General features: G+C 33.4%; 1 protein-coding gene across 2 annotated transcripts; it reads left to right on the top strand.

The window, feature by feature from the left end:
* The first annotated feature begins 15 nt into the window (after positions 1-15).
* LOC134231471 (neurofascin-like) lies at positions 16-14,616 on the top strand. 2 transcript variants are annotated; one of them, XM_062713432.1, is made up of 13 exons: positions 16-130; positions 3,254-3,432; positions 5,647-5,832; positions 5,964-6,086; positions 7,725-7,827; positions 8,388-8,578; positions 8,853-9,023; positions 9,128-9,271; positions 11,170-11,502; positions 11,747-11,884; positions 12,247-12,325; positions 12,786-12,838; positions 14,245-14,383. In XM_062713432.1, the coding sequence occupies exons 1-12, from the start codon at positions 24-26 to the stop codon at positions 12,796-12,798; spliced, it is 1,767 nt and encodes a 588-aa protein (XP_062569416.1). In that variant the 5' UTR covers positions 16-23; the 3' UTR covers positions 12,799-12,838; positions 14,245-14,383. The 2 variants fall into 2 exon arrangements, with proteins under 2 accessions (XP_062569416.1, XP_062569415.1); XM_062713431.1 differs by lacking the exon at positions 12,786-12,838 and having other exon boundaries at positions 11,756-11,884; positions 14,245-14,616.
* Positions 14,617-22,373: the final 7,757 nt, after the last annotated feature.

Raw genomic sequence — 22,373 nt, forward strand, 5'->3', positions numbered from 1 at the left:
TTCATTTATTTGTAGATGACAAGATGCCACCTAAAATTATCAGTACTTTTAACAATGAATATTATTTTCCAATGAATTCCAAACTAACTGATGCAAGGATTGAATGCAATGCAAAGAATGGAAATATCGAGTAAGTTTGGTTTGGTTTCATTTTAAAGCTGAATCGGGAATTTTCTGTAATTTGGTCAGTCTTTTAGAATTATTTATTTCGCGATTCATCGTTATTGTTGATGGTAACATATACAGATAAAAAATTTGGTACATTGGTAAAGTGTCAGTTGTCTTTCTTAATTGATTGTCTGTCTGATTGGTATGAAACATATGGAGATAACGAACAGTATCCAAGATCAAAAGTCCATAAAACAATACAAAATAGGAGCAGAGCAAACACGGACCTCCAAAACATAAGGTGGGATCAGGTGTTATGGAGGAGTGAGCATACCCCGTCGACCGGTCACACCCGTCGTGTGCTCCCTGTCATGGTCGGAAAAAAATCCGTCGTCAATTCAGTGTACGAGGGGTGTTAGAAAAGTTCGCGGACAAGTTCTATTTTGAGCGCGCTATTTCCACGAAACCGGTCAAACTTTCCAGATAAAATCTTTACCTTTTTTCAATAAATTCAAGAATGCTTCTGTATCCCGGATGAAATGAAAAATATACAGCTTTTTTATTTTGATAAAATCACGTATGCAAAATACATCAGTTAGCATTTACTCAAATAAATTTTATTTGCTAACAAGGTCATTGTACCGCAAAGTGATATATTACCTGCCCTAAAGTATTAGAAATTTTGAACTAAACTGGAGCGTATATGACTGTTTTATAGCCGTTTATAACTGATCAACGCTTAAAAACAAAGATATATGGAGCACTGCACTACGTAAAAATTATGTATGCAGACTGGAAAATGTCTAAAAAGAGATTAAAATGTTCTTGTTTCACCTACAAAGGACAAGTTTTCAAATGGTTGTAGCTTCATAAGAATGGAAAGATTAACATTTTGAATGATTAACTCCTCGATACTTCAAAACCCACATTTGGATGCTAAGTATTTAATCCATTGTTTTTCATATTTTAAATTTTGAATTTTGTTGCGTTGCGCCTATATGGTTTTGCATAGTTTCCATACCTGATCGATTAACCGCATAGACTTTTTTTAAGATCTCAATAATATCCGAATTAGTACAAAACACATTATATTAACATGTCTTGATAATAGATATTCAATTTTAAAGTGGAAAAAAGATAAGAAAAATCTGAAGAAAAGATTTATAGAACTTGACAAAGCTTAAAAATTCCATAACGTCAAGTGATTGCTCGTGAATCCCATGACCTCATGTAAAAATTTTGTAAATTTTCAAATTTTATTATATGGACCTGATTTTTTACATACCAATAAACAAAATATAGGAATTTATACCTCAATTTCACAGTACACAGTATTTTCCGTAAAATATGTCCGCAACAAAACTTTTTAACACCCTCGTATAAATAATGGCAATGGAACATTAAAAAACATCAGTTAGCATTTGACTCAATGATAAATTTTATTTGCTAACAAGGTCATTGTATCGACCATAGAAATTACGAAATAATGATTTTGAACCAGACTCCTGATATTCTTGTTTCACCATCAAGATGTTTGTCAATAATTTACCTCGTTTTAAATATTTTTCACACGTAAAGCATGCTCTTGCTTTATCGAATCAATTGAGATATATAAACTCCGTATGCAGGTGATGAAGGTATTCTGCTTGATAATAGGGAAGTTGACTATTGAAAAGTTAAATTCATCACGTTTATCACAAAGTTTGGTTGTTAGATAACGTCTTTTTCAAGCACAATATCCAAACAGATGTAAACATAAATTACTTTCAAAACGATACTTCTTGAACTGTTTTACTCTGATTTGAAAAAAAAAATGTACGAGAAGGAAGTAGATTTCATTTGGATGCTAAGTATTTAATCCATTGTTTTTCATGTTTAAATTTTGAAGTAAGCTAGGATGTTGCCAAGTTTACTAAAACTATAATAAAATACATGCAAAGTTCTATAAAAATGTCAGGCCTTCATCTTACACATCCATAAGTTTTATCTTGTTTCTTTAAATTCAGGTCAGTGTAGAACTTTTCTTTATTTCAATAAAAAGAAATGTGCATGTTCCCTTTCTTAAGGTATACCTTTACTCAGATGACTAAAAATTCCATTGATAAGAACGAAACACCATCTACTGCACATTGTAATGATTCTTTTGTTAAATTTCAAATAACTAGGTCAATGACCTACTTTTCATGCTATTGGCCCCTCAGTATTTCTCGGAAAATACCCCAATTTTTCACTCTATGACAAATTTTTTCTTCACTCACAAAATATTACAAGCAACAAAACTCTTTAAATAATGAAATATTATAGCAATGGAACAGTGTTGCTTCATATTAAGAAACGATTAGAGTTTGGGCCATAAACTTAATAATTATGACCGTCCGAATTTCCTCTGTCATTTGTATATTTTTCCCCATTTTGAATCGAACATTAAAAAAATCTGAATGATAAGAACTATAAATGATTTATAGCCTCAGGTTACTTTTGTTGCCCTTATTCTCATGGTATTAATATTATATGGGGTCAATGATCAAATTATTGAAATATGCTGTCTGGAATGGTTTTGGTCATATTTTTGAATTTCTTTATTTCATAACATTTACTTATTTGAAATAATTTATGAGCTTTAACACATATAATATTTGCAAAATGATGTTTAAAAATACACGTTACCTTTAAATTGTAACTAATATTGCAAGAAATAATAAATTTTGACAAAAATGAAAAATTACAAATTTAGTCCGAATTTCCTCTGCAATACCATACATTGATTTTTGTTCTTGTTGATTTTCTTCGAATAATAAAATATCAAATTTTTAAATTGATATTGAGTTAAAACTTCGTAATTTTATCCATTTAGAACAAATTTTGATTTAACATATTATACTTTATAAAATTTCCTTTTTGTTTCCTGAAACCTGAGTAAACGTCATCCTTAAATAACTCATTTTAATAATAAAATACATTTTCACAAGAGAATCCTAGCTTCAGTAAACAGTTTTCACCTGCTACTGAAAAAGGAACTCTGAATTAATTTTGTTTGTTTGGAGAATGAAAAGACTAGGAGCCATTAAATTGATTGGAGTTTATTTTCAATACAGGAAAGGTTTGAATATGTATGTACAGCATTAATTGTGGTGATTTTTTTAAGATACGAATGGAAAAAGGATGGAGTAGTTGTTCTGAACAGCAAATATGTATCTGTGGACAAAGACACAGGAACCTTGAAATTTAACCAGATGCAGAGAACTGATTATGGGACCTATCAATGCTTTGCTAAAAATGATTTTGGAACTTCACTCTCCCCGCCCTTTGAAGTTAAAATGTCTTGTAAGTACACGGTAAAAAGTGATGACTGACTAAATATTTACACAAGTATGTAGAACACATATTGTTTGAATATCATCAAAACATGGATGTCCAGTAGTATGTCTGTCTATCCGACTACCTGTCCTCAACAGTCCTCCTCTACACGTTAAGTATGTTCAAATGACTAAATACATACCTGTCAACCTTCGTTTTGAAATCCTAATTGTAAAATTGATGGATTTTAAAAGAATCATTCTGTCAAATGATTTGGCCAGATTAGAGTTTTTTTATATAAGCAAACAGAAGTCTTTCATGCATGATATGGTCTTTAAAGAACATAATAAGATATGAAAGTGCAAATTTATTTTATTTCATAAAATTTAATTTTTTTTTTTCTCTATTTTAATTTATCTGTTATTAATAAGAATAAATGATCATTTAAACTATGATAGTTATTGCATAATTCTCTCATTATTTTAACCTTTCAAATACATTATTTTCGGTGATTGATAATAAAAAATGAATGGCAAAGTGAAATATCTTCTGTCAGCAGAATACAAAGTAATAGAGCCTTGACCAGATTCAAAACCAGACCAAAAAATAGCTTTGATTATTATTATACCCAGAAGCAGAGAAAGTTTTTCAAAGAAATGATGCATTTTTACAATAGACTATACACAGATGTACCCTAACACCTGGGTCATGAAATTTACAAATTTTTAACCAGGAGTATTATGTTTTATGCCCCTGTAAACGACGTTTTGGGGGTATATACAAGTAGTTTTTGCCCTGTCCGCCTGTCTGTTTGTCCGCAAAAACTTTAACCTTGTCCATAACTTTTGAGTGGGTGGGGCCTTGGCTTTTATATTCTTTGTGACAAGACCTCTCTTTGGATACCACCAAATTTTACCCCTTGACCTTGGAGTTTCACCTACTTAGAGAAAAAATACTACACTTTTTCTTTGGCCATAACTTTTAAACGTTTGGTGCTAGGACTTTCATATTTATCATATGTATTTTGTGTGACGAAACCTTTCATTGGATTTCAACAACTTTGAACTCTTGACCTTGGTAGATTAACCTACTTTTTAAAAACTTTAATATAGCCGTAACTTCTTAACGGCAATGGCTTGGTTTTTTCATACTTCATAAAAGTAATTCTTGTGACTAAATCTTTCCTAGCATACCAACAACTTTAACCCTTTGACCTTGACCTAGGAGTTTGAGCTACCTTTAAAAAACTCTAACCTTGGCCAAAACCTCTGAACGATTAAAGCTAAGGCTTTCATATTTCAAATATGTAATCCGTGTGATAAGACCTTTCTTTAGAAACCAGCTTTGACATTGACGTTTGACCTATTTTTAAAAAAACTTTAACCTTGGCCATAACTTTTGAATGGTTAAAGCTAAGGCTTTCATACTTCGAATAGGTACTGTTTGTTACATTTTTAGAAACCAACAATTTTGACCCTTTGACCTTGATCTAGTAGTTTGACCTACGTTAAACAACTCTTACCATGATCATAACATTTGAACAGGTGATTCCAGTTCATATTTCACAATTGAATTTCTTGTGAGAAGGTCTTACTTTGCACTTGGGCACCAGCATATTTGATTTCTATTTGAGAAAGTTTAACCTTCGCTATGTTGCCAGCTTGCCATACGGGGGCGTCATTGTTTCATTGTACAAACACAACTTGTTTTCTGTATAATCAAAAGACCCCTTCTACTCTTTTACCAGAACCCCTGATCTCAGGTGCCATGATATAAGTTTTACAATGTTTGAAGAGGCAGCTTTGTTGATCATAACCATTCATTTAATTTGTTTAAACAATATCCAGAAGCAGAGAGAAGATTTTAAAAGAATAGATGCATTTTCACTACTAGAGAGTATATAATCAACAGGGCCCCTCTAAATATCAGAACTCCTGACCCAGGGCCATGGAATTAACAATTTTGGAAAGAGGCACAATTGCTATTCATAACTATGCACTTATTTTTTTTTACTCCCAGGGGAAGAGAAGATTTTCAAGCCAAATAATGCACTTTCACCAAATGATCTAAACAAAAAATTTTGATATGTATCTCGATTTCTAGAAAGCTAAACTTGTTAAATTCTTGGCTTATAAGTTGATGGCTGAAGTAAAGGGGTTCCAATATCATTTTCAAGAAAGAGAACTATGAGAGTCTTACAGCCCATATTTTTTGTTGTGTATTGAAATCCATATTTTGTAGCAATGGGAGCTTTTCCTGCAAAAGAGCATGAGGAAATACAATGTAAGGAGTTTGAACACTGTCGAATTCCTTGTCGAGACAAACCAGAATGTTCACCAGATTCTGAGTGCAGAGTGGAGTGGAAAATTGGAAAAGGTGCCAAGACGAATGTGGAGTTATCGAAGAGAGTGGGGGTGGATGGAAATGGTTGGTGGAATTCTACAAAAAAAAACAAAAAAACATTAAATATATATATGGCAGTTGAACATTTTATTGTACAATTTTCAGATAACTTAAATTCTATTTACAAACTAAATTTATATTACTTATACATATAGGTGACCTACATTTTATATGGACAAAGAACACAGACTGGACTGGATTAGACTACAAGTGTGGAGTGTGGCAAGAACAGCTCAAGATGTTGGTTGTTGGCAGTCTAACGACTCTTAGAATTACCGGTAAGGATTTAAGTTTTATGAAAATTTATATAAGAAGATTGACTCTAACATTCACTGAATAGTTAAACAGTTTCATTCAATTTCAATGAAAACATTGTAAAGAAAAACATATACATATAGTTATTTAAACTTTTTCAAAATCTTCAAAACTACTGGGTCAATTTCAACCAAACTTTCCAAAAGCATTTTTGGATATATAGTAGTTGATTTTGATTACATAAAAGGCGTTACTAAATGGGGCGGTCCTTCGGATGAAACCGTATAAACCGATCCCATGTCATTTAAGGTTTAAACGTATACTTTAAAGTTTCCTAAAATTTCACTGCTCAAAGACCTGTAAGTGCCGTAGCAAGGCCTGATTTTTTGCAGCCCTTCACCGGCAATGGTGACGTCTATATCAGTGAAATATTCTGGAGAGGGACGTTAGTTTAAAATTAACACAATCAAAAGCGTTTAAATCCAAGCATTCTTGGATAAAGGGTAATTGATTTTGATTACATAAAGGGTTAGCACAATCGGAGATAATTAAGAATAATTATATTCTCAACCCAGATTTACGAATTTCCGTATACATTAAGAGTTTCTAAAATTTCACTGTCTTCCAAAGTCCTGTGTTCTCATGTAGAAAATGATCTGATATTTTGCATGTCTTATGATATTGATCACTGAAAGAAATACCTAGTTACATATAGTTCAATTAACTAGTGTGTCTAGTAAAGGGTCTGTCGTGAATAGTAATCATTGTTTAAAATAGCTGAGTAGTCATGGTATTTCATACTCTTGGATTTCAAAAATATTGCAAACTTTCACATGTTGCGTATCATGAGAGGCATTCGTGTCACAATGACACATCTACTTAGATATCGTTATTGATTTAAAAATGTTTTGTATCATTTTATTTTTATTTAGGTATTTTACAAATGTTTGAATGTATTCTTTAGGTGCCAGATTTACCCCCAGGTTGGATCCAGTTCTTGTCTATAAATCTAATGGCAAGGCCCACTACAGAGGCGAGGGTATTCTAAAGTGCATGTTTTCAGGATAGTGAGTAGAATTCATTATAATTGTGACAGTGTAATATACTATTATCACAGGAATATTATAACATAGTGACTATATTTTGTACTATTATTAAAGAAATATTATTACATTGTGAATGTAACGTACTGTCATTGCAGAATTATTATTACATTGTAAAGTAGATATGTAACGTACTGTTATTGCAGAAGTATTATTACATTTGACTATGTAACGTACTGTTATTGAAAGAATATAAAAATTTTGTGACAATGTACCATACTATTGTTACAGGAATTATAAAATTGTGACAATGTATATATTCTATATATTCAAAGCATATCATAACATTGTGACCAGGTAAATTCAATTATTTAAGTATTAAAATATAGAAATAAAATGTAACAATACAATATTTTATGAATATTTTTCATATTTCGACTATGTAAACATCTTTTGCTTGATAAAAAGTTTTGTGTTTGTTTAAATTTAATTTCGGGAACAATATTTTCGTCACACACATCTTTTAGATATCAGAAGAGCTTTTGATTTAGAAATGTTTTGTATCATTTTATCTACTTTTATATAGGTATTTTACAAATGTTTGAATGTATTCTTCAGGTGCTAGATTTACCCCCAGGTTGGATCCAGTTCTGGTGTATAAATCCAATGGTAAGGCCCAGTACAGAGGCGAGGGCGTTCTAAAGTGCATGTTTTCAGGATAGTGAGTAGAATTCATTATACATTGTGACAATGGAATATACTATTATCACAGGAAGATTATTACATTGTGACAATGTAACAAACTATTATTGCAGGGATATATAAATATTGTTACAATGTAAAATACAGGAATATTATAATTGTGACAATTTACATAATATTATTACAGGAATATTATAACATTATGGCAATGTGACATACTATTGTTAGAGGAATATTATAGCATTGTGACAATGTAACTTACTATTATTACAAGAATTATAAAATTGTGACAATGTAAACTTTTACATTTTAAGGCATATAATAACATTGTGACTATGTGGAATTCAATTATTTAAGGAATATTATAACATTTTGACAATGTAACATTTTTTTGCATAAATATCATAATATATTGTGACAATGTAAACATCTTTTGTTTGAGAAAAGTTCTGCGTTTGTTTGAATTTAATTTCCTGAAAGATCTTTGCATCACAAATCTTTTGGACTGTTCCATTTGTCAAGTTTTTAAAAGAAAACATATTATCTGTAAGTAATTTTATCGGTCAATTTTGTTTCTAGTCCAGCACCAGAAATTGAGTGGGTTTCTCCTGACGATGAAGCCATCAACAATTCTGCCAAATACGTCATCAGTGATTACAACAGGGTACTGACCATTAAGGATGCAATGCCAAATGATGAAGGTCATTACTCTTGTAGAGGAAAAGGCACTCACAAGATTGACCCCCAAAGAGTTTTTCTTAATGTTACCTGTAAGTTTACAATTTGAATCTATTTATTGAAGTTTGGCCATAGTTAACATATATGGACAGAGGAGTAAAAGTTTATGAGAAAAAGTCGATTATATATTTTTGAGTGTGTTAGCCTTTTTGTTGCAACTTGTTACTGTTTGAAAAAGTTTCACAGGTTAACCTGAAATTTGACATAAATAAGTAAATATGTTACTTAGACTAAAAGATATGGTAGAATATATCCTGTTAGGGATTTCCATTCATGCATGAAGCTATAAGGAATGGATATTTTTAGCTGCTCCAGTGCTTAATCCAGAATCAGAAGATCGTCAGATGAATGATTTGTTGGTGTCAGTTGGAAAAAATGCCACATTTTACTGTGAGGCTGTATCCTTACCCAAGGAAAATGCACCAACTCCTCCCCTGTGGATGAAAAATGGAGCAGTTCTTCCAACTGATGGAAACAGTATTAATGAAACCTCAAAAACTCGATTTTTGTGTAAAAGCTGTATTAAAGAACATTTCCCTGAAATTTATTCTATTTATACAAACTTCCATACTGGTTTTCAGATACCGGTAAGTACATTTTGAGCCCTGACCACGTTATGCTGACCGTTACCAATGTACAGAAAGGTTTAGACTGCGGAGTTTTTCAGTGTATGTCTGAAAACAGCGAAGGTGTTCTGTTAAAGGAGGCTTTACTCAAAGTTATAGGTAACACATTTTTTTTACAATTAAACTTAATCCACATTTCTTTATAATCTCTTCTGTTTAAAAGGTGGGGAGTGTACAGAATTTTCTGTGTAAATTGGGGGGATGGATGGGTGGGTGATGGTATTTTTGAGCTTGTCGAAACTGAAAAGTTTGCATTCCTCTAAAAAAAATATAACCAAACATTCTGAGAGTTTTGCATCAACAATGCTAAGTCCCCCATCAGCAAGTGTAATCTGATTCTCGTTAAAATTGAAAAATCTATAAGTTTGTCAAAAATCGATGGAGAGGAATGAAATGCGAACTTTGTAACTCCTCAAGGTAAAGTCACATAAAATGAATCATATATATGGAGATAACGAACAGTATTCAAGATCAAAAGTCCATAAAACAATACTTAATAGGAGCAGAGCAAACACGGACCTCCAAATCATCAGAGGTGGGATCAGGTGCCACGGAGGAGTAAGCATCCCCTGCCAACCGGTAACACCCCTTGTGTGTTCCTTGTCATGATCGGCAAATAACGGAAAAAATCTGTCGTCAATTCAGTGTGTAAATAATGGACTTTCAGTTGATATGAAAAACATCAGTCAGCATTCAACTAAATGATAAATTGTATTTGCTGATAAGTCATTGTATCGACCATAGAAAATTATAACTTTAAATGAGACATCTGATATCCTTTTTTCATAAAATAAAATCGCTAAAAATCTACAAGCATAAAAAAAATGCGGAAAACCTTTAAAAATTGAAAAAATCGTAATTCCGTCAAAAATCTTCAAATGAAGCTGATGGAAATGCAAATTTGATCTGTAACTCATTAAATACACATACCAAATATTAGCCCAATATCTGCAAGCGTTTTGAGTGGAAAAACAAGCGGGACAGACTAACAGACAGAGGGACAGCTAGACGTATGGAAAGACAGACTCAAGGGAAACCTATAATCCCCTCCGGTTTTGGGACTTGTAACAGTAGATAAATAGAATATCATTTTTACAAACATGTATATCTTATCTTAAAGGTACATTTCATTGTTGCAGTTTAAAAAAACTGAAAATCATGAAAGTAAAACAATTTATTTCTGAGTTTGAGTATCAAATATCATAAAAATAAGACAATTTGAAGCAGAATTTGTCTGAAATTTTATACATGAAAAGAAAACACTTGCTTCGGCTTTCAACACGACAATTAGATATATCAATGACGTATTGTCAATTAACAATTGTTATTCAAATTCTTATGTAGATACGCTATATCCCGGTGAGCTTTAAATAAAAGACACCACAGAGTCCGACACATCTGTCACATATTTAGATATTTTACTAAGGACGTTAATGGTAAAACAGCCAAGTTATATGATAAACGTGATGATGATTTTAACTTTTTAATTATCAACTTCCCTTATTTATGCAGCAACATACATTCATCCCTTGCATACAGAGTTTATATCCCTTAGTTGATATGATAAGCGAGAGCATGTTCTACGAATGAACAATTTCTAAAACGAGATAAATTATTGACAAACAAGTTGCTGAAGCATGAATATCAGCAGTCTCGTTTAAAGTCATCATTTTGTAAGTTCTATGGTCAACACAAAGATCGTGTCAGCAAATACAATTTATAATTGAGTCAAATGCTGAATGGCGTTTTTCATTCTAGTTGTAATCCATTATATATACACTGAATTAACGACGGATTTTCCAGTTATTTGCCGACCAGGACAGCACACGGCGGGTGTGACCAGTCGGCAGGGGACGGTCACTCCTCCGTGGCACCTGACCCCACCTCTATAATGTTTTGGAGTCCATGTTTGCTATGTTCCAATTTTGTATTGTTTAATGGACTTTTGAGCTTGAATACTGTTCTATATCCCACATGTTTTATGATATTTTCTCCAGATCCCATAACAATATTAGAGAGACCACAGGGAAACTACACGATAATGCCAGGCGACACACTAAGTCTAGGAGTTTTGGCTACAAGTGAACCATCTTTGTCCTTACGCTTCAAGTGGACATTTATCAATCTGCAAGGCGAAGAACAAGTGGTCGAAGACAATGACATATGGAAGATATCCAGACCGACACATAACAATCTGACCATCGACGTCAGTCAGGTTTCTGATCCTAGTATTGTTCTTGGGGTATCAGGGGAATATATCGTGGACGTTTTCCATAACTACGACTCCGAGAGAATCAAGGTCACCATAGAAACAGAAACAATCTCTAAAAGTAAGCGTGTTGTATTTATTGGTTTGACTTATAGGTTTATACTTGTAAGAAATTCTCTCACAGTCACTTGAAGAGTTGTATGCCTTTTCCCATATATTTTTTAAGAAACTGTATATGTTACATAGACAGAGGCCTTATATATGTACATGCATTTATTTCACCGAAACTATTCAATTTTCTTCCTTAGTATTGATGCAACTTTATGAGAAAAGAAAACATTTTGATCTTTCTTTTTTTCTGACAGTTTTTCCAGTGGCTCCTCTTGTTCAAAAGGCCGATCTGAGTTTTATCATCTACATAGCAGTAGGCGTGGTATTTCTAATCATCGTCCTCATTGTCGTGTTCTGCATTGTTCGCAGAAACAGGGGAGGAGTGTATTCTGGTAAGCAATTACTATAAAAAAATTAATGCCCCCAAAGCATTCACACCTGTACAAAATAAGCCCCTCCCTCACCTGGAATTTACCACCCGGTAAAAAATCTCTGCCTTTAACAGTTTGTTTAAGTTTGGCACGAATTGTTTTGATGCCACAAACTTTCTCTTGACGAACAATCTAAAAGGTAACTCATAGAAATGCCCAGGGATATACATGTAGTGAAGATGAAAAGTTTACTGTATTTCATGGAAAAATTAAATCTTTGATTTTAAAGCTATAATCATACAAAAATTTATTTCGTATGCCAGGTCTTGTGTATGAACATTTTATGTACTACAGGAGCTTAAAAAATCTTTGTTTGTTTATAGTTCAAAAGAAGGAAGTGGCAGCAGGTCATGACCCTGAAAAAGAGCTGCTAGCGTGTGGTTTTCAAGACCTTTCAAGGACGTAAGTATCCATGGCAACTATAGAAAAGCTGTAGTATTTCAACATTTATGTGTTCATTTGTTGAACGTCGGAGGGAGGGAGCATTTTAAGGTTTCATGCATTTGTATTAAGTTGTAGACAGGTAATTATGTTTTTTTTTCCATTGAATGATTGGCAGGGGTACAGAAAATAATACATAAATGTCATGATACTTTGCATAGAAATTTATATTATGATCTACCTTAGGAACAATAAATTTTAAAGAGAGAGGATGTTTTATCCAACATATGAAGAAAATATTCAGTGCATATGGACAGAATTGGTCTGTTTTGACTAAAACGTACCACAATTGACCTCTTGAACCTAGTCAAATGAAAATTGATATAAACAATTTTCAAATAATACAATCTAACCATCTCAAAGCATTTGAAAAGTTTAAAAAGAGGGAAAATAAGCAGGTTTTATTATTGTGTGTTTGAAGGGACTCTGTCTAACCTCTGCCAATTGCTGGTGCTTTGTAGCTGACATCAGTCGGTAAGACGTCACTCGTAACTGTTGTATGCTTCTGTAGACTTTGAATTGTATATTGCAAGATCTTATCAATTCTATGTGCATCCAGAATGAAGATTGTTTGAAATAGAAACTTTATCTGATTTTATGTGGATATGTAAAAATATGAAGGCTTCTATTCTTAAGTTTATGTCTTGTTTGGATATTTCAGCTTATTTTACAAAATTTCTACATTCATCATTATTGCTTTTTAATTTCTTTATATATACAGAGGAAAACCTCAGAAGATATACAGTGAAAACAGATACAATCACTGTGAATTCCGACCTTTATTTTTATTTAATTCTTTTTTTATTTTTCAAGTTCTCCTTACACTGTGTAATCTGATATCCTGTCTATCCCGACACAAAACTTACTCACAGTACTTGCCTGATTAGAAAGGATTCAATCGATATTTATACAAGTTCATATATGATTTTTCTGTAAAGTGCAACATTTACAATGCATTGTTGTAAATGGATATTACTGTACGTGTAGAGCAATATTGTAAATGTCTGTATATAGATTTAACACTAAAAGGAATACATATACAATATGATAATATGCCAACAAACAATATTACATGTGTATTTATTTTGCAAAATAATATTTCCTGATTTCATTTAAAGATATTTAAACACAGCAAGATCTTACATCGAAACTTATGATCAAGAAAAACATTGAATTGAATTTTGTATATAACTATACTAATGTTAGAAAAAGCAGGATGCCATGTGGGAAACCATCATCGCAATGCCAGGGGTCTTGAGTCAACATGTTGTTGGACCCCTGGCATATTTCATTCAATATTCGAGGGCTGACTGAAGCAACGTCTTTCGGAAAATTACAAATCTTGATTGTTTTTCTTATCTCTCTACCAATCACATTAAGCCATTCTATGATTGATTGATTGTATGTTGTTTAACGTCCCTCTCGATAATTTTTCACTCATATGGAGACGCCACAACTTGCCTGTGGAGAGCTGCAATTTTTGTCCTGTACTCGGGACTAATAGCCATTGAGCAGTGAGGGGTCTTTTTCGTGCTAGCACCTACTAAAACACGGGACCTCAGTTTATACCGGTTTTAATCTCATCCCACAGCAGGATTCGAAGCCGCGACTCTAGAGCAGATGCTCTAACCACTGCGCCACGGGTCGATGCCATTCTATGATGAACAACTTGTAACATGTGCATTTGAGTTGTCAACATTTACGCTATCTAACTGTTTATCAAAGCTTTAATTTGTTTGGTCCATCTCAATAAAAGAAGCAAATCCTAAAATATCTAATGAAATATGTCTGTGGTCTGTCATAGTTGACTCAGTACCATGGCATTGCGAGGAAGGTGGGAAACTTCAAAAACATTTTTGATAATCGTGTACCATTTATAGGGATGAGGACGAAAGCCCTAACTACCCAGAGTATGACGAAAACCAGATTATTGATGACGACGATGACAGTCTGGGAGAATATGACGACGATCAAGAGCCAAACAAATTCAACGAGGACGGCTCCTTCATTGGGCTGTACGCCAACAAAAAGAACAAGAAGCCCCCGAAGTCGGAGTCTGACGTATAAAGACAACAGTATTAATTTCATACGAATGACATACTAGTAGAAGGGTGTGTGCACTGTGTGTCTTAACACCAGGGGGGAAATGCCAACTACATGAGGCTTGAATTACAAATTTTATCTTGCATTTTTCATAATAATCCTTGTTAGTTTAGGTGTGTATGAATGGTTGAATAAAAAATGCATCTGTGTTTTGATTGTCTTAATATCCGAATTATTTGAAAGAAAAAAGTTCCAATTCTTTATTATACTAAAATTTTTAAGTTAAATTGTTGAGTATTAGTTTATTTACAAACTATTACCTTAAAAAAAAGATGTGTTTGTGAAACACTGATGCCACAGTATGGCAGCTTATGGCGAGAATTGAATTATCTCAAATGCATGACTAACTCCAAAGGTGTAGGTCAAAAATGTTGGTACCCAAAGGAAGGTCTTGTTACAAGGAATACATCTGTGAAATACGAAAGTCCTAGTTCCATCTGTTTAAAAGTTATGACTAAAGTTAAAGTTTTTAAAAAGTTGGTCAAACTCTTACAGGTCGAGACCACTACCTTATATGGAAGGCAATTTTCAACACGTGACGATGTCTTCGTCACGCCCGTTCTCCAATCAAGTGAAAGATTCCCAAAGCATAACAGTCTACCACGTGTTTACGATTCAATGGCTACACGTGGTTTTCGTCGGTTTACTGCACAAAATTTAACTCGTCACCGGAAAAACTGTAGAGCTTCTTTATAACTTTATTAGACCGAAATTGAAAGATTATATTCTGAAGACACTGCTCCATGCTCACATTTAATACTGGAGTTGTTTTAGATGATTAACAGTTGCTTCGAATATCGTACAAACGCTTTGACTTTTGCATATACATAAAACACTTTCTGATAATATTGAGGGGTTAAATAATAATTGCACACTTTCTCCTGCTGTCTAAAAACAAGGACCTATATACTGCCTGCGAAAGCTATGTACACGTATATCACGTGAAAAAAACTCAATGTTTTATCGACACGATAGCACTTATACGTCTCTTTGAACAATGGTATACTAGGCTGATGTATTATAAGTTGATATAAGGCTTCATAAAGCGAATTTTGTAAATGTGAGCATAAAAATGAAAGATTATACATCATTTTAAATATTTCTTTCAAAAATTTCAAAAAAGAATTGAAAATAAGTTTCCAAGGGACAATTCAAGTTGCCTTTAATTTTCAACACAGCTATAGGTACTTGTAGTAGCCCACAATGCATTGCGGCTCATTCAGCAGTAGGCAAAGTAAACATATTAGCTAATTTACTTGCAAATTTATTCTGATGTCAGAAAATCTAGTGGTCTCGACCTGTCTTAAGGATGGTGTTTACTCAGGTTTCAGAAAACAGAAAGGAAATTTTATAAAGTATAATATGTTAAATTTAAAATTGTTCTAAATGGATAAAATTACGAAGTTTTAACTTAAGGTAGGATTCTTCTCACATTTCTTCTATTTAAAAATTAATGAAATTTTCACAGAATCAAAAAGACAATATTACTAAGTGATGGTATCAGTGAGATGAAATTTGACCATTTTATATTAGAGGCAAGGTCAGGTCAAGGTCATGACCTTTTCTCCTAGACATCAATAATAAAAAATTACTGTTGCCAATTATTCAATCCCTACTTGTATTTCAAAAGACTGAATGTTTTTCTTTTTGCCTAAAAAGATACTACTATAAAGGGCCTATAAGATGATATTACCAAATTGACATTAATAATTTAATTTAAATGGATATTGTCTAATCCGAATTTCCTCTACTTTTCTTAGATTTTTAGGATATATTAGTTATTTTTATATGCTTCCTATATTTAAATTTTTCTCATTTTCACATATGGTGAAGTTGTCACATAAAGGTACAAAATGATACAACTAAGAGAGAAAAAATACTTTTTACGGATTTTTGGCTCAAATCTGTAGTCAGACTGGAAGCTTATAAAAGCTTAGATATTTCTAGTTTGTCTGAAAAATCATATAAATTTGATATATTTAGGAACTTCAGTCCCTTATTATTAATTAAACTTACAATTGAAAATTTCTTCAAGTCTTTGATTGTTTTAAAAATTATAATTAAATTCATTGTTCTATAATAATTTTGAGAGGCAGAAAAGAAGATATTTTCATATGCCATCATTCCGCCAAAAATATAATCCCTGCTAGTTTTCAAACGCGGTTTACCATTTCTATTTAAAGTTGTACAATTGTGATGAGAAAAGAAAAATATGGTCCTTTAAATATCTTACACCTAAATATATGAACAAATAAGCAAATGTACTTTGGATATTTTTTCTAGTACGAAAGCAGAGAAGAATCCTACCTTAATATCAATATAAAAATTTCATATTTTATTATTTGAAGAAAATATACAGGAACTAAAGTCAGTGTATGGTAATGCAGAGGAAATTCGGACTAAATTTTCAATTTTTTTTCATTTTTGTCAAAATCTTTTATTTCTTGCAATATTAATCAAAATTTAAAGGTTACATGTGTTTTTAGTCATCATTTTGCAAATTTTATATGTCATAAAGCTCATAAATTATTTCAAATAACTGAATGCTATTAAATAAAGAAATTCAAAAATATGAACAAAAACCATTCCAGGCAACATATCTCAATAATTTGATCATTGACCCCATATAATGTTAATACCATGAGAATTACGGCAACAAAGGCAATATGAGGCTATAAATAATTTAGAGTTCTTATCAGTCAGATTTTTTTTAAATATTCGATTAAAAATGGTGGGAAAATATAACTATGACAGAGGAAATTCGGACTGTAATAATTATCAAGCTTATGGCCAAAACTCTAATCGTTTCTTTATATGAAGCATTACTGTTCCATGGCTTTAATATTTTATTATTTTAAGAGTTTTGTTGCTTGTGATATTTTGTGATATCGATTGAAGAAAAAAATTGGTCAAAGAGTGAAAAATTGAGGTATTTCCCAAAAATATTCAGGGGCCACTACCATGAAAAGTAGGTCATTGACCTAGTTATTTGAAATTGAAATTTAACACAAGTATTATAGGTGTACAATGTGCAATAGGTGGTTTTCCGTTCTTATCAGCGGAATTTTTAGTCATCTGAGTAAAGGTATACCTTAAGCCAAGGTCAAAACTATTTATACCAGCTGAAAGGTCTTGTCACAATGAATACAAATGTAAAGTATGAAAGCCCAAGCTCCGACTGTTCTAAAGTTATGGCCAAGTTTCAATCGTTTGTAAATATAGTTCAAACTCCAAGGTCAAGAGGTCAAATTTGATGCATATGGTACCCAAAGAAAGATCTTGTCACAAGGAATACACCTGTGAAATGTGAAAGCCATAGCCTCACCCACTCAATAGTTATGGGCTAGGTTAAAGTTGACACCAGACAAGCAACAGACACACAGGAGTGGACAAAAACAATATACCCCCGATCTTTCGATCCAGGGGCATAAAACAGGAATGAAAATGAGAACGTTAGGGAGGATATAGTTTGGGCCTGTTTGGTATTTATGCCCTACGTGTATTTTTGTGTACACGATTTGTGAAAGGTGATCAGCTAGGTTCATTGTCGTCTTTTAACCGGCGGACAAGTGTTCGCAGGAGGTTGGGGGTTGGAAGGGCAGATGATCATTGGACCGTGACCTCTCACTCCTCCACCAGTGAGTCTTGCTGCTTGGTAGGCCGTGACGATCATGCTTGTCTGCCTTTTCCATTTCTCTTTCTTGACATGTGCTCCTTTGTCAGGTTATGCCAGGCCGGTGTAACAAAAAAGTGCCCCCGTACAACGTTGACCTAGAGCCATTTTTCTACATACATATTTGAGACCATAGTCAATATTCTTCGTAGAAAATGCAACATTTTTTATGCACCCGTAATCGATGATTTGGCGGTATATAGTTTTTACCCTGTCCGTCTGTCTGTTTGTCCGCAAAAACTTTAATTTTGGCCATAATCTTTCAGGGAGGGGCTATGGCTTTCATATTTCACAAATGTATTTCTTGTGACAAGACCTTTCATCGGGTACCAATAAATTTGGTCTGGTGACCTTGACCTTGGAGTTTGTCTCACTTTTACAAAAGATTTCCGAACTTTAACCCTTGCCATATCTTTTGAATAGTGGATGTTACATCGTCTCAAGCCACGGTCCAGAGTCCGCATATAGCTCTCTCCTACCCGTGGCTGCTTGAGCACAAAAAGTTTCGTAATCTTGAGTATCTACGCCTCTCTATTGTGACGTCATATCCAGTAAGTGGCAAGTTTTGTTTCCATCGCAATTGAAATCAACAACTGACGTCAACAGTATACAAGAAATATTTCCTTTACTGCGATTGGATATTGAAAGGTCACGATAAAGTTCATCTTCCGACTATGCTTTACTCGCATTGGTCAAAATTTTAATGAGCTACGAAGAATTCTCTCCTCGTTCAACCACGGCCAGAATGGGAGAGGATCGTACAATTTGGCCGTGGTTTGCGACGGTGTGGATGTTAGGGCTTCCATACTTCACATGTGTATTTACTCAATCGCATCATCTCGGGTCTTTCCGTCAGAGGTCGGAGAAACAACCTCGAATGTATTAACATCACCGGATGTTAAAATTTTATACATTTCCTGTTTATTCAAATATAGGATAGACAGAGTTAAAAGTCACTTCTATAGTATATTTTAAGTAATATCATTACATTGTATAAAGTTCAACTCCATATTCCACAAATAAAAGGTATCCATACATTTATTTCAAAGATTGTGAAAAGGGAGGGTTGTCATGGCGTCTACCATATACATTCGAGGTCGTTTTTCCGCTAGTCGGAAAGGCCCGAGAAGTTGCGATTGTTTACTGTGACAATTCCTTTCAAGGTGACCATTTGACCTTGACCACAGAGTTTGCCAACTTAAAAAAATTACTTTGACCGTCACTTTTGAACTGTTATTACTAGGGCTTTCATATTTCATATATTCATTCCTTGTAACAAGACATTCCTTTAAATACCAAATACCTTTGGAGTTTGACTTGCGTTTGAGAAACTTCAAACCTCGCTATAAGCTGTGATACGGGGGCATCAGTTTTTCACAAACACATCTTGTTTGTAGAAAGCATGGCCTTGGAGTTATTTTTCTCTGTGTGAATTGTAACAAATTGACCCCGTAGAAAAATTACTCCGTGCAATTTTTATGCCCTCTCGATCAAAGATTCGGGGGTACATGTATATAGTTTTTTTTTCCTTGTCCGTCAGTCTGTCTTAATGTTTGTCCGCAAAAACTTTAACCTTGCCTTAACTTTTGAATGGGTAGGGCTATGGTTTTCATATTTCACAAGTGTATTCTTCGGGTAACACCACATCTGACCTCTTAACCTTGGAGTTTGACTCATTTTTACAACAGAAAAATATACTTTATAACCTTGGCACAGGCACTTGTTTTGGTAATAAATTTTGAACCCATTGCATAATAAATTTATTTGTTAAAAATATAACCAAAACAAGTGCCTGTAACCTTGGCCATAACTTTTTAAACAGTTTTTGTTAGGGCTTTCATGCTTCACATGAGCTCATTGTGACAAGGCCTATCAAAGGACATATCTGACCCACTTTTTAAAACCTCTAACCTTAACCATAACTTCTGAACAGTTAATACTAATGCTTCCATATTTTACAGGTGAATTCCTTGTAATAAGACCTTTCTCTTGATACCAACTTTTGACCTTTTGACCTTGACTTTTGAACTTGCATTTGAGAAACTTCAATCTTCACTATAAATGGGTATCGGTTTTTCACAAATACTAACTAGATGCTGTCATGAGACAGTAATACCCGCACTATGGTGTTTGCCTCTAAATACACACTCATATTGGAATTTCCAAGGAAGAAGTCAAAATAATTCTATAATTATCACCGTACATGTATTCGTCAAATTGAACATAAAATTTTCAGGTGACCATATGATCTATGAGCCTCATATATGTATTTTGAATACTTAATTCATTACCAGTCTGAAATAACAGAATTTAATTAATGATTGAAGTAAATTACTTAATTAGATTCAGATAAATATTTTGCCCATAATTTGGAACTTTTTAAATTTACTTTCTCAACGACATAAAATATTATTTTAGTACAATGCGTTTTTTATGAATTTATCAAAATATGCAAACTGATTTTAGTACTTGGTCAGGAAAAAAACCCATTGAAAATACAACCCGATTAATTTGTCAATGCCTATCTCTCTCTCTCTCCCCCCCCCCACACACACACACACACTCTCTCACTCTCACATTTTTTAAAAATAGACCTAGATGGCAAAGTTATGTTAAAACATAGTTTATTATGATAGTTTGAAATTTGTTCTTGTACTAAACAGTTTTACGTGTGAACATCTTATTTTCTACATTCACATTGGGTTTGCATCACCCATTATCATATTTATAGATATCACCTCTCGGCACACCTCGGCCGATTCTTACTGGCAACGGAATCAGCAAAGGTTTGTCGAATGAGATTATTTAGCACATGTTTGCTGACGATGCAGTGTGGTCAGTTAAAATCATTTGTGTTTTAATTGGATTATATGGATTATATTTCATGAATTCGTTGTCACGACCTGACATTCGGTAAGTACAAGATTTAGTATAGATTGCATAAAAATAAATAAATGCAAATGGTTAGGTTGAAGTTCAAAAAGGGTCAAAGATCATCGCATGCCACAGTCGACAAATTTCACATTGTCAAGTTATCTCCCGTTGCGGACATTCAGTATATACAGGCGCAGATCCAGAATTTTTTTTTTCAGAAAGGGGGGGGGGGGGGTCACACCTCAGTCAAAAAAATCAGCCCAAGATTTCCTGAGAAGCAAATAAAAAATAATAATAAAAACAACTAGAGCAAAGCTCGTTGCAAAGCAACGAATAGGTCTTCCGTCCTGTTTGACCGGAAGTAGCTCTCATTTTTAACAAAAATGAGAAATAACGCCCAAAAATGCTTTGAATCCTCTAAAGATATGTTAATTAATGCAAAAACAAGCCATTTTTTGCTACTTCCGGTTTGACCGGAAGTGACGACTACGCACGAAAAATTAATTTTTAAGCTCCCAGAGACATATGTTGCCCAAAAACTTGTCAAAAACGGCAAAAATACGCGTTTTACGACTACTTCCGGTTTGGCAGGAAGTGACGACGTTCGACGTATTTTGACGACTCCATTAGATTTAGCTTGACATTTTCAACAACTTTGCTTCTTTGATGTATAACAAAATCTCAATACTTTTTAAGATATCTGGAAAAAACTTTTGGCCCCTCTAGATCCCTTAATTTAGGGGTCAGCCCTTTTTCTGAGATATCGTTTGAAAGATCTTCTAATTCTTCACAAATTATGCTCTATATATTTTAACAAAATATTTTCAGTTTAGAAGATAAGAAGCAAAATATGAGTAATTTTTGGTTCTTTTAAGCGTTCTAATTTTTGACCCCTATATAGCACCATTTTGAATAGAGAAATCGAAAAACAAAAACCGATGTGCACAACTTCAATCCTTCTGTTATCTAAAATCAGTAGAATTTCTGCTCCAGCTTTAGCCGTCTCTGAGCCTTTGTCTGGAAATGGAAGCCTATAAATTTTTGTTAAAAGGGAAATAACTCAAAACCGGAAGTGACTTTTTGAAATTTTAGTCAGTATTCTGATAGAGTTTATATACGTCTATAACCTCTGAAAATTTGAGCGAAATCCGTTGAGAAATGAGCGAGTTACGAGGTCTCAAAGTTGGCGTCTAGGAAAAAAAAAAGAATAATAAGAATAATCTTAACCATCAGAATCAGTAGAAGGTCTTCCGTTGGAAACGGAAGACCTTAATGATGGTGGAGTCCCTGTTTTCTAAGGGGGAGGATGTCCAAAGTCATTTTTATTCTCTACAGTACATAGTCTTATTTAAATAACTG

This window comes from Saccostrea cucullata, unplaced genomic scaffold (assembly GCF_032062105.1).
Source record: "Saccostrea cucullata isolate Sc308-1 unplaced genomic scaffold, CSIRO_AGI_Scuc_v1 ctg779, whole genome shotgun sequence".
Taxonomy (NCBI): domain Eukaryota; kingdom Metazoa; phylum Mollusca; class Bivalvia; order Ostreida; family Ostreidae; genus Saccostrea; species Saccostrea cuccullata.

Bases quoted from the DNA above. Each gene is read 5' to 3' on its own strand.
- LOC134231471 (XM_062713431.1), top strand. From the start codon at position 24: ATGCCACCTAAAATTATCAGTACTTTTAACAATGAATATTATTTTCCA. The intron at 9,272-11,169 runs GTAACACATTTT...TATTTTCTCCAG, and splicing joins GGCTTTACTCAAAGTTATAG to ATCCCATAACAATATTAGAG. The intron at 11,885-12,246 runs GTAAGCAATTAC...GTTTGTTTATAG, and splicing joins CAGGGGAGGAGTGTATTCTG to TTCAAAAGAAGGAAGTGGCA.